This window comes from Eptatretus burgeri, chromosome 10 (assembly GCF_056783735.1).
Source record: "Eptatretus burgeri isolate ZD-2024b chromosome 10, Ebu_testis_v1, whole genome shotgun sequence".
Classification (NCBI taxonomy): domain Eukaryota; kingdom Metazoa; phylum Chordata; class Myxini; order Myxiniformes; family Myxinidae; genus Eptatretus; species Eptatretus burgeri.
Window position 1 is genome coordinate 16678449 of NC_140970.1, and position 15351 is coordinate 16693799.

The 15351-nt window shown below is 41.6% G+C and overlaps 1 protein-coding gene across 1 annotated transcript in view; it reads left to right on the forward strand.

Moving 5' to 3' along the window:
• Nucleotides 1–12397, forward strand: part of LOC147017996 (growth/differentiation factor 10-like) — a 42440-nt gene extending 30043 nt beyond the window's left edge. Inside the window, exons 2-3 of the mRNA XM_085897151.1 lie at nt 7288–8063; nt 9829–12397. Of these exons, the coding sequence (XP_085753277.1) occupies nt 7288–8063; nt 9829–10020 (968 nt within the window). The 3' untranslated portion in view covers nt 10021–12397. The remainder of the gene's footprint in view (nt 1–7287; nt 8064–9828) is intronic.
• The last annotated feature ends 2954 nt before the right edge of the window (nt 12398–15351 follow it).

Consider the following 15351-nt stretch of genomic DNA (forward strand, 5'->3'; position numbering starts at 1 on the left):
AAAACCAAATAGGTGCAAGTCCTGCATTGGAGTAATCAGAAGGAACCCAAACAAGCAAAAAGCAAAGATGAGGTCATCAGGAGGAATTTGGATCAGATTCGCATTTCAGCTGCTACTCCTCGGCCCTCAATCCCATCCAAGCACAGCCAAGTGAGCCTTATTCTAAAAAAAAAAAAAAAATCAAAAAGACCCCAGATCAAAAAAATAAAATTATCCTGGCTGCTAAACCATGTGTCCGATTATGTTGAAATTTAAAATATATATTCCCCATCATTACTTGATTATAATTGTGAAATTTCGTATGAATCGATGAAGCGGTTAAAGAGAGAATTTAAAAAAATAGATTTTTGCTCAATCTAATATGGCTGTCAGACCATGTGACTTCAACTATTCATGAATATCCTGGTATCTCCAAGGCTTGGAGAATATTTGTGTGAAGTTTCCCCTCGATCTGTCCAGCCGTTCTGGAAAAAGTGATTTTTATAGGTTTTAGGGTAAATCCAATATGGCTGCCAAACCATGTGACCTATAACATCATATCTGTGAACCTTTTGTTCCTCATGGATAGGTGGTCGTTCTTGTAAAGTTTTGCCTCAATCTGTTCAGCCATTTCAGAGAAGGCTTTTTGAAGTTTTTTTTTCAAAAAACAATATGGCTGCTAAATCACATGGCCGATGACGTCATCAAATTTTTTTCTGTGGACCATTTTATCGCTCGATGACCCTCAAATTTTCTTGCTGATCAGATGTAGCGTTCTACATATGCAATTATGACATCATAACGAAGGCACCTATGATGTCATTAAAAGATCATACTTATTTGCCGTGATGAGTACTTGCAAGTTGCCAAGTTTCGATTTTTTTTTTCCTTGGTGCAGTTTCAGAGATACAGAGGTCCAAAGTTTTTCCGTTTTTCCAACATGGCACACCACGTGACATGTGATGTCATAATAATTATCAATACAACATTCTACATGAGTAGTTGCTCTGATGGTGAAAATTTCATCTCAATCTGACAAGTAGTTGCAGAGAAAAACACAATCTCTGTGCGGACAAACAGACAGACAGACAACAAATGAAAAATCGCTCCGAGAAAGACAACGTGGTGAAATGGAACAGCACTCGGAAGAGCACATACTGCCAGGCTAAATAGTTGACATTTTGTATGCCACTGGTAGGTGAGATCTGAATCCAGACCTTACCCAAAATCGAATGGGCTTGTTCTTGTCACCTAACCAACTCATCCACCTAGTTTTGTCATAACTCATCCATAACTTTTTTAGACATCATGCTATACATAGTTTTTGGCCCCATCTCTCAATGGTGAAGAATGACTTCTCTCGTATCCGGATCCGCATTCGAATCTTCACCAAAATTGAATCAAACAGTCCATTTCATACACCCAAGCAATCCACAAAGTCTCTGCGGAATTCATCCATAACTTTTTGAGATATCGTGCTCTATGTCGTTTTTGGCCCCATCTCTCAAAGGTGAAGAATCTGTTAAAAATTAAAAAATCCTCATATAAAGATCTGGATTCGGATCTTCACCAAAATTGAATCAATTCTTCCTAGTGACACTCCCAACCAGTCCCCCAAGTTTCTTGCGAATCCATCATTAACCTTTTGAGATATTGTGCAATATATCATTTTTGGCCCCATCTCCCAATAGTGAAAAATCTGTTAAAAATTAAATAATCCTCATATAAAGATCTGGATTCGGATCTTCACCAAAATTGAATCAATTCTTCCTAGTGACACTCCCAACCAGTCCCCCAAGTTTCGTGCGAATCCATCATTAACCTTTTGAGATATTGTGCAATATATCATTTTGGCCCCATCTCCCAATAGTGAAGAATCTGTTAAAAATTAAATAATCCTCATATAAAGATCTGGATTCGGATCTTCACCAAAATTGAATCAATTCTTCCTAGTGACACTCTCAACCAGTCCCCCAAGTTTTGTGTGAATCCATCATTAACCTTTTGAGATATTGTGCGAAATATCGTTTTTGGCCCCATCTCTCAATAGTGAAGAATCACTTAAAAAATTCTCAGATCTGGATCCGGATTTGGATCTTCACCAAAACTAAGCAATGCTGTCCTTGGAAGGTCACCTGCACACACATTTTTTTTTCAGAACGATCGCTTGAAAACTGTGGCCAAAAATCGTTTGACAAACAAACAAACAGACAGACTGACAAACACGGTAGAACAACATAATTGGCTAGAATTTTTTTTGCCAAGTAACCAACAAACAACAAGACTCAAATGCAACACCCTCTCCTTCGGCGAGGGTAACAAACAGGCCCAAATGCAATACCTTCTCCTTCGACGGGGGTAAAAAGCGACAAAAGCAACAATAAGGATAATTTGATAATGTCAGCTAACATAAAAAGATGAGTGATATATTTTGCAAACACAAATCATATATTTCATTGGCAAATTCAAATTACATTTATCTCATAAACTTGTGATGCCAAGAGAAAAATGAAACGGTGAAGAGATAATGCCTTGGAGAGCATTTTGTAGATTTAACTCCAACTTCTGCTTGTGTGTTTCAAAAAAATAGCCCCATAGGGGTCAGGTCAGGTCAGGTCAGGTCAGGTATTGGAGCATGCGCCAGAGCAGCGCGTCGCTGCATCTACTTTCTGCCGGTACTCCAGGGGCCTCCGTCTGGCCATCCCCCAGGCAGAAGCCTAGCCGATCTCCATCTGTTTGAGATGCTGATCAATCTGCTGCAACTACGAGGCACGTGGTCGGCCCACTGGCCTCCTCCACTCACGAGGCTCCTTCACTGAGAGAATCTGGTGAGCAGGATCAGCGTCAGGAAAACAAGCCACATGACCATACAGCCACAGCTGATGCTCACAGACTATGCAGGTACCAAACCTCATTTGAGTCTGCCTCAGCAAACTCTAGTTGGATACAACATCCGACCAGTGATAGCCAAGGATTCTCTGAAGAGAACTGGTACCAAAGGAATTCAATCTCTGTCTCAGATCTCTGGTCAGAGTCTAACTCTGACATCCATAGAGCAAGAATGGAAGCACTAAGGACCAGAAGACTCTCATCAGAAGACTTTCATCCGCTTGCCCAACCACCGACAGTGCCACACCCCATGATCCAGTGAATCCATGACTCCCCAGGCTCAACCCAGATGTCTATTGACCTCTGGTTCACAGCCAGCAGAGACATGAGTATCACTGCCAAGGTAAGTGAATCTCTCCATGATCAACATCCTCAGCACAAACAGGTACAGACAAGATAGCAGCATCCAATATGTCATTGAAAGCCTGGATCTTGGTTTTGACCCAGGAAACCTGTAATCCTATGGCTCCAACTCCTCTTTCAGCACCTCAAGTACCCAAAAAGGATATCCAGAGTCTCCGCAAGGATGACTGCATCATCTGCAAAATCAAAATCAGAGATCTTGACATTCCCAAACGATGCACCGCAGCTTGATCTCTCCGATGTCCTCCCCAGCATCCAGCCCATGCAAGTGCTAAAAAGTGTGGGAGCCAGTATACACTCCTGACGAACTCCAGTAACAACTGGAAAAAAATCAGAGATGGTATCACCACATCTCACATCACTATCAGTACCAGAGTGTAGTTGAGACATCAGATTGATCAGTTTTGGTGGCACCCCACAAACACCAATAATTCACTCACCTGAATTGAACGCTTTGCAGAGATCAACAAAAGCTACAAGCAGCCCCTGCCGAAACTCATTTGCGTTCGGTAAGGACCCGAAGGACAAGGACACAGTGAATTGCTGACCTCATTGGTGTAAAGCCTGACGGCTCTGGGCGCTGGTGCTCAAGCAAATGGTGGCAAACCCTATCATGAATTATCCGAGCAAAGACCTTGCCCGGCACTGAGAGGAGCATCACCCCTCGGTAGTTGTTGCAGTCTTGGTGATCACCCTTCCCTTTCCAGAGAGGGACAACAAGGCCCCTCTTCCAGTGAGTTTGGATGATGCCTGTGTTCCAGGCAGAGCACAGAGCTGCATGCAACAACATGAGTACAGCATTTCCACCAGCGTTGAGAAGTTCAGCGTGGATGGCACAGATCCCAGGAGCTTTACCCCATTTAAAATGGTTCACCACAGCCTCTGTTTCCACAAATGAAGGTGGATCAGTTGACTGGAGGGTCAGTAATAGGGACAGTAACACCCCTGACATCCAACTCAACAGCTGGTGGATCAGCCTGTTATAGCCACTCAAAGTAACCGGCCCAGCGAGCCTTAACTTCGGACTCCTTTGTCAAGAGCCCACCAGCCTCCGCTCTACCGGCAGTACACCGAGGGACTGGCTTGGAGGAACGCAATGCTTCAATTCCCCTGAAAGCAGGACGAGAATCACTTGACCACAGGTGATGCTCTATTCCCTACAGATTCCTCGCACATAGACGTCCTTCTCCACCCTCTGCGCACGTACAGTTTTACGCCTCAACTCCCTGAACAGCTCAGCTCTGCCACTAAGCCTGGCCCTTGGACTCTGATCAATGGTATCCGGTGTCCCTTGAGAAACGAAATTCTTCTTCATCCTCCTGTGAGTTCCAAGACATCCACTGGTGGTCTTGATGGTGGTCGAGAAGGCACTCCACAACACTTCAGGATTCCCCAAAGCACCCAGACCCCTCAAATTCCCACTCAGCCTGTTTGTTAACTTCTCAGCTACACTCTCATCCTTGAGCTTACCAATGTCCATCCTAGGCTGGGATGGTACCATTCTCCCAGAGTTATGCTGCAACTTCAGAGTTGCTACTACAAGCCTGTGGTCAGTGTTGAGGAACTGAGCACTACTGTATACCCTGCAGTTCTGGATCATCCTCCAGCAACCATCAACGACCACATAGTCAATCTCCTTTGCCACACCACAGTTGGAATATCAAGTCCAGCGATGAGCCTGTGGGCACTGAAATCATGAACCAGCCACGCTAAGTCCATGACTTCTTGCAAAGTCAAGAAACTTAGTGCTATTGAGGTTCAGAGTTTCAGACCCATGGGGACCAACTCCCACCTCATAACCATCCCTATCAGTTCCAGTCGATGCATTGAAATCCCCCAAGACTAGAAGTGTATCTCTCCTGAGCCACTGAACAATCACAGACTTAAGCATGGCATGGAATGCATCCTTCACGGTGAGATTACTCGCCTTAGTCAGAGCAGATCTAGAAACCAGGGAAATGACACCCAAGGAGTGACAAATCCTTCTTCTCATAATACACTCGTTCACCGGTGTTTCCTCAATTATTATTGGCGTCAGCTTGTTTGACACAGCTACAGCAGCTCCTTGGGCATGGTAATCATAAGAGCATCTCGACCAATAGTAGGTGTAACCACCCATCATGATCTTGCCACAATCCAGTCTCCGAACCTCAGAGGATGTTGCAATACCGATGTCCAAACGCTTGAGCTCAGATAATAACAGACACAGGTGATCATCCTCTCTTAGGGATAGGACATTCCAGACACCCACCCGAAGGGACCACCTCAGATTAATCCAACGAGACTGCCATCTGGTGAGTGGCACATCAGCACCACTCTGACACACACTACCGCAATCTGACCCGGGAGGGTTATCCCGTGGTTTCCCTCCTGTCATCAATGATTGGGGGGTCCCGAAGGCTTTGCCCCAATCCCATCATCCAGTGAGCTGTCCTGCGAAGGGAAGCTGCACAGGAGATATTCCCATGGAGTGGGTTTTCAATTTAACCCAACAGGCAGGGTGAAAATGAGGGATTAGGGGGAAGGGGCCATTGCCCCCATTCTTGAAGTGGTACGGTCATTGGGGAGCACAACCTAAGTTAACGGCTTGGTCCTTATGTTTCATAAAGAGTTTGGTCTGCATCTGGCGGTTGGTTTCTTTGAAGTTTTTTTTATATATAAATTATCTGAATTTGAGGCGAAACCCCCCTTTTCAGCCTCTTCTATTGGGCGGGTCTGGATGGGGAGCACGACTCCACAAGACCTTACTGGTCTGATGTATCGTACCGAATTTGGTCCATATTGGCCATGTAGTTTGTGAGGAAAATATACTTTAGTGAATATGAGTGATTAAGGGAGGGAGGCCATTGTCCCCTTTTTCAGGGGAGATACAGCCATAGGTATCACAACTTAATGTAAAGACATGATTCTGATGCGTCATCAGAATGAGAAGTTTCTGGTTTCTGAGAAGTGGTTTCCGAGAAGAACATTTTTGAATAAAATACCAATATTTGCGGAAAACCCCTCTTTTATCGGGGGTGCATCCAGATGTCGAGCACGACCCCATGAGACCTTGCTGTCCTGATGCATCGTACGAAATTTGATCCATATTGGTGGGGTCGTTTGTGGGGAGATTTTTTTTTTTGTCAGATGTTAACGGACTTACGCACGTACGACGTATGTAGAGATGGAGGGCTGGATACTCGGACCCAATCGATGAGTATTTCAGATAAATAACCTCATTATTATGCCTGGTGTTGGCTTAATGGTGAGGGTTGTTGGCTTGGGATCCTCGGATCCTGAGTCTCAAATCCCCCCTTAGCTGTTGAATCAATACCAGGTGGGGTTGACAGCCTGTCATCCTTCCGAGGTCGGCAAAGTGAGTGCCAGCTTGCTGCTATCCTGTGTCGGAGTGGCAACCCGTCCAGGATTGTGCCCAGTAGCCAAGGAGACTGCTTAGGCAGTACCAATGCTCTGCGCAGAGTATGGTCCCAATGGATGGATGGATGGAACCTCATCATTCAAGAGCAATTTTCCTGAGAAATTTTATTTTCTCAACTAAACGGCGAAGTAAATCGGTTTTCTTTGTCTCTCCAGGAATAAGCTTTTTGTACTCGTATGCATACTGGTGCTGCACTCTGAAATTTAATTCCAAATATGTGGGTGAACTAAATGACCGAAATCTTGATGGACCAACGGCAAATGGATCAAATTGTTCAAACCTTCATTTTTTGTGGTGCAAATGACCAAATTGGTGATGCTTGTTGCAACTGCTCCCTCTTGTGATTGTTGAGAGGATATGCACCCTATTACCGGTAATGATGGTTTTCTCAAAGACAGTCTTACCATGACTTTATTTTCAGGAACGTTAAGTTTATCGACAGGTTGGAAAAGTAACGAAGGGACAACATTGTTATTTAAGTTTATTGTTAAGTTTATTGAATTATGAAATATAACTTTAAATGAATCTGACAATATTGAAAGGGCAAATTAAAAGGTTATTGTGTTACCATAAAGACTGCTTTGGAAAATCCAATTTCAAATAAATGTGATGCTTTCATTCTTCTCATTTCACAGGCCCAGGACCAGTGTACTCCTTCAACCTATCTTCTGTGCCAGATTCGGAAACCGTCTTGGCTGCATCTTTGCACTTCTCCCTGCATCATGTTGCAACTCCCTGTTCTTCAATTTCTTCCTGCCATCACTTTCACCTGGTTTCCATCAAGACATGGGCCTCAAGGATTGGAGGGCCATCTAAAGGAAAGCAATATCAACAAGGTGACCTTTCCCCCCAAAACAGTACTATGCCACAAACTTATAAATATATGGCGAGGAGTCGGAGTCAATGGGAAGCCCGAGACATCAAGAGCCTTCTTCAGATGGCAAGAAATGAAAACTTTGGTCTTTTCCACATTTCCTTTAGTCAAGGTTCTATCGGTGAACCGACAACTATGACAGATGAAACTTTGCCTTACATTGTCGTCTATGCCGATGATGTTATGCTGAAGAATGGCCCATTTGCACCGAGCGCCCCAGGTGAATTACCAACACAACAGCCAAGGGAACAGTCTCGGTCTCGGAGACAAGCCTCTCTCCAAACAAATGAATTGCCAAAAGCTAAAAAGAGGCTCGTGGGGTCAAAAAGGGGAGAAAGTAATAGAGAAGAGCACACTGACGAAACGGAACGAACACGCAGGGCTGAGCGAAGGCGTGGAAATGGCCGCCATCGCATCTGCAGTCGCCGGCCTCTCAAAGTGAACTTTGCTGACATTGGCTGGGATCAGTGGATCATATCTCCCACAGGCTACAATGCCTACTACTGTGTCGGCTCATGTGAATTTCCAATGCCCAAGGTATGAAAAATTATTGCTGTGGATGATACATCACAAATATTTGCTGTCATTGTCACATACATCACAAACAAAATCAGCCGTTGTCCGACAGGATAGTGCAAAATTAATAACTCACTTTGAGAGGTCTACTCGAGGCTTGATTCTTGGGCCAATTATAACACTGTCAAGCTATTGTTTCCCACGTTAGGTATTTCATCAAAAAGAATAAAGCACCATCCATCAGATGGGATGTTAAGCTGATGACCAGTCTGCCAGAATTGTTTGCAGATGGAGTTAAAGATTCCGCTGTGTTTTTGGACAAATGGTATACAAGACATCACCGATACCCTGTCTCAATTCCCCATTCCTATCCTAACCAATTCCATTTGAATATCAGGCCTGGCTAGCTGTTTGTGAAATACCTGGAGCAAACCTGTGTGCTATTATGTGCTGCCAACCCCATACTAATGCTTCAGTCACATTTGGCTCGGCGGCCGTAGGGTCTAAAAAAATCTATGGCCACTAGCAATTATAGGGCGGCCGCAGTATTTCCACGGTCACACAATGTAGCAGTCACATATGTTTTTATTTTTCGGGTAGCCGCATGGGGTATTTAGAAATTGTGGTGACCGAAAACGTGGGGGTGTGGTACGGTCTTTGATTTGATGTCGCATGGTGACCTTAGGGCGTCCCTGCGGCGGCCATAGAATTTTCAAGGCAGACGTAAGATAGCCTCAAGGTGACCACAGGGGGGCCCTAAGGCGAACGTAATTTTTTTACTTACGAAATCTTTAGATTTCGTAAGTATATTGATGACTTCCGTCATCTGTTCGTGTGTTTGTTTGTGTGTGTGTTTGTTTGTTTGTAGGCTCGATAACTCGAGAACTGAAGAAGCTCCCAATGTCAAATTACACCACGTGATTCAGGAGGGTGATGGCTAGCGCTGATTAGATTTTGGCCAAAATTGGTCAAAGGTCAAGGTCACAGTGAGGTCAAACATTCGATTTTGATGGTTTGGTACAGAATCATTGTAGAAACTTCTGGTTTGCGTCACTACCTTCTCTAGAGACAGCTTTTATTAGACAAGGTCAGAGGTCAAGTTGACGATTTCGTAAGTACCAGTCTATGACTGCTTATTTTTTTTTTTTGGGGGGGGGAGGTTGCCAAAATTCATTTTTCATTGATAAGAGCCTACGGGAGCCGCACGAATACCGCAAATCCACCGTACGCCCTACGTAGGTTGACGTGGAACACATCTACGTCATGGCTACGGCTTGTCGAATTGCTACGGCCAACCAAGAAATGAAAAAAGTTATAACTCCGCACTTTAATTCCATTGAGACCACTACGGCCTGTAAAAGATAGCCATATGGCGGAGGGACACCCTGAGGCCACCTCAGAAACTCTGTGGCCACCGCAGGTTTCTGTCAATTCAAGGGGGGGGGGTGGGTACGGCCGCCGTATCCTAGCCATAAAGCAAATGTGACTCGTGCTTAATTGGACGCGGTTTCTGATGATGATATGAATGGCAAAAACAGCTGTTTAATCTTCAGGGGAAAAAAACTTCAAAGTATACTGGTAAACAAGGTTGGCTTCTCACATAACTTGAAAAAAACATTGACAATTCAGATTACTTGCATAGACCGAGACCACAGAGGCAGCATTATGCAACAAGCTGAGATTTTATATCTTTGACAAGGTTCAAGTTGACATAACTACATAGGTAATGTGCAACAATAGCTCTTTAACCTCATATATTTTCCAACTTTGTCCTGTTCTCCCTCAGGTAGTAAAGCCTTCAAATCATGCTACTATCCAGAGCATCGTTCGAGCAGCTCACTTAACACCGGGCCTTCCTGAGCCTTGCTGTATTCCTGACAAGATGGCACCACTCAGCATCCTTTTCTTTGACAGTACACGCAATGTTGTACTCAAACTTTACCCCAACATGTCCGTCATCAACTGTGCCTGCAGATGACATTGTGGCAATCTTAAAAGCGTTTGTCTTCTCCTCTTGTACAAGTCCATTACTTAAGTTAATGAAGCTCCCTCTGTGGATAAAACAAATGCCTCACTTTCGTATTTTGCTCTTATCAACATTCTCCTCCATCGAGTCGTTTATGCTGTCCAGCAAGAAAACATCGATAAAAAGGACGCCAACTTGCTTCAGTTGTGGGAACAAAATGACTGCATCTAAAGGTTTTGGTTGCTAACGAGCTCCGCAGCTGATGTGACAGGCTCAAGAAAAACTGTCAAGGACAAAATGACAATTTGAAAAATATAATCAAGTGACGTAAAAACGAATGTCAGCACCTGCCTTGCTTTCTAATTAAGTCTCAATCCTTGTCTTTATTCTCCTCTTTAGACTTAAAAAAAAAAATCATTTTTCTTTGCAGCTGAATTTCTCCATTGTCTGCACATTTCAGTTTATTCTCCTATTTTGTAGCATTGCATTGCACGAAAGCACGCAGCTAAGTTATTTAATTTTGAGGTTACATATTTGTATTTAAAAGGAAAAAGAAACAACCTTGTGCTCCAACTGCCATAGAAGAGTTTTCTTTTCGGTGTTGCGGCCACTTGAGCTGAGGAACAACAATAAACGGATGAGTTTTTTTTTTTTTTGACATGCAGCATGAAAAGAATGCCAAAGTTAAAAAATAATAATAATTGATGGTTTCACGCCTTCAAGACAACGGTCATAACAAGGCTTCAGGCACAGTTAGTTATTTCCATAGTGATATGACGTTAATAAGATGAAGGGTGAAGGTGTTTTTTTTTTATACATCCTGTATCATGTGATTAGCATGTTGTATATATTGCAAAATAAAAAGCAATAGACACTTTCTAGCTTCAGTGTAGCTTGTGCTTTATTTATGGCATTAGGAAGTTGTTTTCATTTACACTCTTTAAACAAATCAAAGGTGAATTACAGTGTATGTTATTCTAGTTCAACATACTTTCTGTTATCATGCCTTCTTTTTGTGTTGGTATTGGCATTGAAAAGTGAAAACACATTACCCCCATCATTGTGTAACTGGTGTGATATGTCTTGTGTTTTTTTTTTTTAAGCTGCTCATCTCTCTCAACAAGGGCTGATAGAAATTGCCATTCAGCCGAAGCCTTTGGTTTTTGATGATATCCTGCTTGTGCTCGTGGTGCCGTTTTGTGGTTGGTTATGTTGCAGTTTTTTTTACATGCTCCAATACGGATTTTTTTAAACCACAATTTATTTTTCTTTTCTTTTGAGAAACACAAAATGTTAAAGCTGCATAATGTATTTTTCTCAATCATTAGTTTGAACAGTAACAAAGTGTGCAAAAACAATTCCAGAATGATCGTCAAGACCCCATTCGAGACATTTCTATAAATGTTCAATGAAAGCCTGCTGCAGTTCTACAATAGAGAAAATTCAGATACCCCCTCAATTGTTTTAGGCGGTATACCTCACTGATCGTGGCATCCAGATCATTCCCAACATGCTTGAGATATTCATTACATTTTGACAAACTCGCCATCCATAAATTTAGTGGATTGTAGATGTGAATACTCCAGCATTCTCATGGCAACAGGTGACGAAAATGAAAGAATGAAGAACTTGTCTTGCTCGTGAAGGCTAGTGTCGATCTGTGTCGGCAGACAGATCGAACAATGGATGGAATCAACACTGTTGAATAAAGTATGCTACAGCTTCTTGCGTGCCATGGTGGTTGGCATACTTCGATCAACGTTCTGCTGATTCCATCCATTGTTCCACTCAAACGATATGCAAGCACAGAAGAGATAGATTGCTGCTTCACGAGTGGTTTGCAGAATTACATGGCATTCATGTTCCTCCATGGAAATGAATCCCCAATGGGAAAGCTTCGTCTTTGTTATCATTGATGGTCCAAAATGTGAAAGAAAGCTTTTTATTTGTCTTGTACAACTTATTATATGGTTTTGCCAACATTTCATGAGTTACACTGGAACTCGAGTACAATATATAAAACAATGTTATGCATCATGTTTGTGTCTTGATGTGTGTGATCAGACAGTGTACATACAGTTTGAGGCTTCTTTGTTTGTTTGCTTGTTTCTCTTTCACTGGGTAAAAGCTTCACTTTTATAGACAGAATTACTTTAGGAAAGCTATCAGGAATTAACTAGACTTTGCAGCATATCAACACACCATTTCTATGTATGCTGACATAATGTTAACTTATACAGATTATAAAAAATATTCACTGGTGTTTGTGTAAGGTATTCATGTTTAGACAGGGGCTTCTTGAATAGCATGGAAATTGTGGCTTTGTAGCTGTATACTCCGTTGTACCTCACTTAACTACACAATAAAACATTCATGTCATATCTGAAAACTTGTACATTTGTGTTGATTATTTATTTATTTTGCAATGTCGATGAAGGAATTTAAATGACTAGTTGGTATCTAGCAACTCAACTTTGTTCTTTGTGTAATAAGAGTATGCGTAGATCTTGAAAATTGGCTGTGCAACCCTTTAAACAATGACTGCTTACCTTTTAATGGAGATTCAATATATTCTGTTTGTGAATAAAATTGGGAAAATAATGGATTTTTTTATTTCATATTTGGAAAATCCAATGTTCTGCAGATTATAGAAATAGTGAAACTTCACACTTTAGAAAATATCCACATTCCTCAATTTATATACATTTTACCCAGAATCCACTATGCACAGAAACATGAAAACATCAACAAAAGTGGAGAGTTCATAGAACACGTTACTCCATGCAGTGTTAACTATATACTTCAATGTAAATAAAATAATTTTAAAGAAGTTAAGAAAAAAAAATTCTGCAACTTTAGTGCTATTGAACCAGTCTTATACATCACCCTTATACACCACCCTATTTACAATGTCCAAGTACTGCAAAACGGAAAGGGTTTGGAAGTGCAAAGAAGGCAAATAGTGTTCTACAGTGTTTAAGTATATAATTCAATTGAAATAAAATAAAGATTGCAAATGGCGTAGGAATAAATAAATTCAGGAATTTACTGCCATTTATGCAGTGTCTATTATACAACCTTATCTAACTCATTACATTGATTATTTGTGCCTGTTGTATGTGTCCTTTATGACATTCTTAAAAAACAGTAAGTTTCCTGTTTGGAATGATTTTCAATTTTATTTGACTGCCAGACAGGCAGACACAGTAAAAATATTATCTCACAAATGTGTTCAGCACAAATTCAGAGACACAGTAATGTTAAACAACAAGTTTGTTTTCTGATTCATGTTCAAAATATAACATTAAATTGAAATAAGTTGTTCCTTGATCATAAACTGACGTTTACAGACAGATATGAACCAATTCCTTAACCTCGCTGCTTGCTTCATGTGCATAGGGTAAAGACATGCAGAGGGTTTTGTTTAGTGAAATGAGGCCAAAAGGTTTGAAAGGAGATTATCATGGGAAAAGGCTTGGATAATCCAGAAATGCAATTCAGACAAACCACAGAAGGGGTGACTCAAAGCTCAGGCCTTTAAAATGATGACGTTGTCAATTTTTCATTGCTGCACATACCTAATAAAACACATCAATTCAAAATCAAAAAATTAATTTTTTTAATGTCAAATTATCAAGCCCCAATGAAAAAAAAAAGTTCTTTGTGGAAAATAATTACAGTATAATCCAAAATTTGGAATTCATAAACCCCACAAAAGAAAAAAAACATGTTTGACATTGTTTCCTTTTCTTCTTAATGTTATATGTATTTTTTCAAAAAGATGAATTCTCCAACATCTGTTTTGATGTGATAAGAAAAGAGTCACAATGCAGTTTTTGCCTGAAAATGCAAATACTGTACTGGCGAGCAAATGGTATCCGAATCACTGTGACACCTGAGTGTCTTATTTTGTCAAATTGTTGATTAGTTTATTTTTTTGACCATTTGATTAGTTTGTCAAATTAACATACAATAGGTATGGCTAATACCCCTTATAAAAAGTACTATCGTAGAATTATGGTATTTTGTTCAGCAATGCAATATTATCAAAAATGTGCTGTTTATTATCATTTCATCATTACCCCCACCACAGAAGGTGGAAAGTGGTTATGTTTTCACCTCTGTCTATCTGCTTGTCTCTTTGTATGTTACTTAGATTTACAAGATTTACAAGTACGGTATATTGGTTGGTCTGGTCTGTTATTTTGTCTGTTTGTATGTCACTTGTCTGCAGGTCGCATTTTTACTCCGATCTTCACGAAACTTCACCACCTGGTCGAGGTAAAGATAAGCTGGATGTATATTGTTTTTGTGATGAACACTTGTCGAGGTGAAGTCTCGTTTGACCCCTGTAATTATCTCTATTTATTATGTACTGTTTGAACGTGAGTTGGACCGTGAGTACATCTATTAATTACTTATTATTAAACCTTGACTATGTCTATTAATTACAGACTATTGGAACGTACCTTTTAGACATGTAGACATGTAGACCTTTAGACCACTTTGCACCATTTTGAATCTTTTATACCCTTTGCACCTTTTAAGACCCTTTTTTTAAACCTTTACACCCATGAGACCCTTAAGACCACGAGATCCTTCAGAACTCTAATACCCGAAAGACCATTTATAACCTGGAAACCCTTTAACTCATGTCTGGTGTCGGATTAATGGTTAGGGTGGCGGGCTTTGGATCCTAGGGTCCAGAGTTCAAATCCTGCTTAGCTGTTGAGGTAATACCAGGTGTCATCCTTCCGAGGTCAGCAAAATGAGTGCCAGCTTGCTGGTATCCTGTGTGGGAGTAGCGACCAATCCAGGATTGTGCTGAATAGCCAAGGAGACCTCTCTCTCTCTCTATATCTCTATCTCTATCTCTATCTCTATCTCTATCTCTATCTCTCGTTGCATCATTGGTTGGGATGTGGCTATGCCGCTGATGCAGTGTCCCCCTTACCAGTACACAGGTGCTCATTTTGCCGACCTCGGAAGGATGACAGGCTGAGTCAACCTCCTGGTGTATTTTAATTCAGTGGCCAACGGGGCTTGAACTCAGGACCCAAGGATCCCAAGCCGTCACCCTAACCACTAAGCCAACACCAGGATAAGGAGACTGCTGAAGCTCTGTAGAGTATGGTCACAATCTCCTCCTCCTTTAACTCCCCCTAAGTCTCCCAATAACATTTAGACCCCTTAAACCCGAAAGGCCCTGAGACCTTTTAGAATGCTATGACTCTGTTGACCCAATAGACACCATGAGAACCCTAAGTAACCCAAGACCCTATAGACCCCGTTAGACCTTTGTTTGAGGACCTTCTGCAATAACGCTTGAGGTTCACCAGTCAT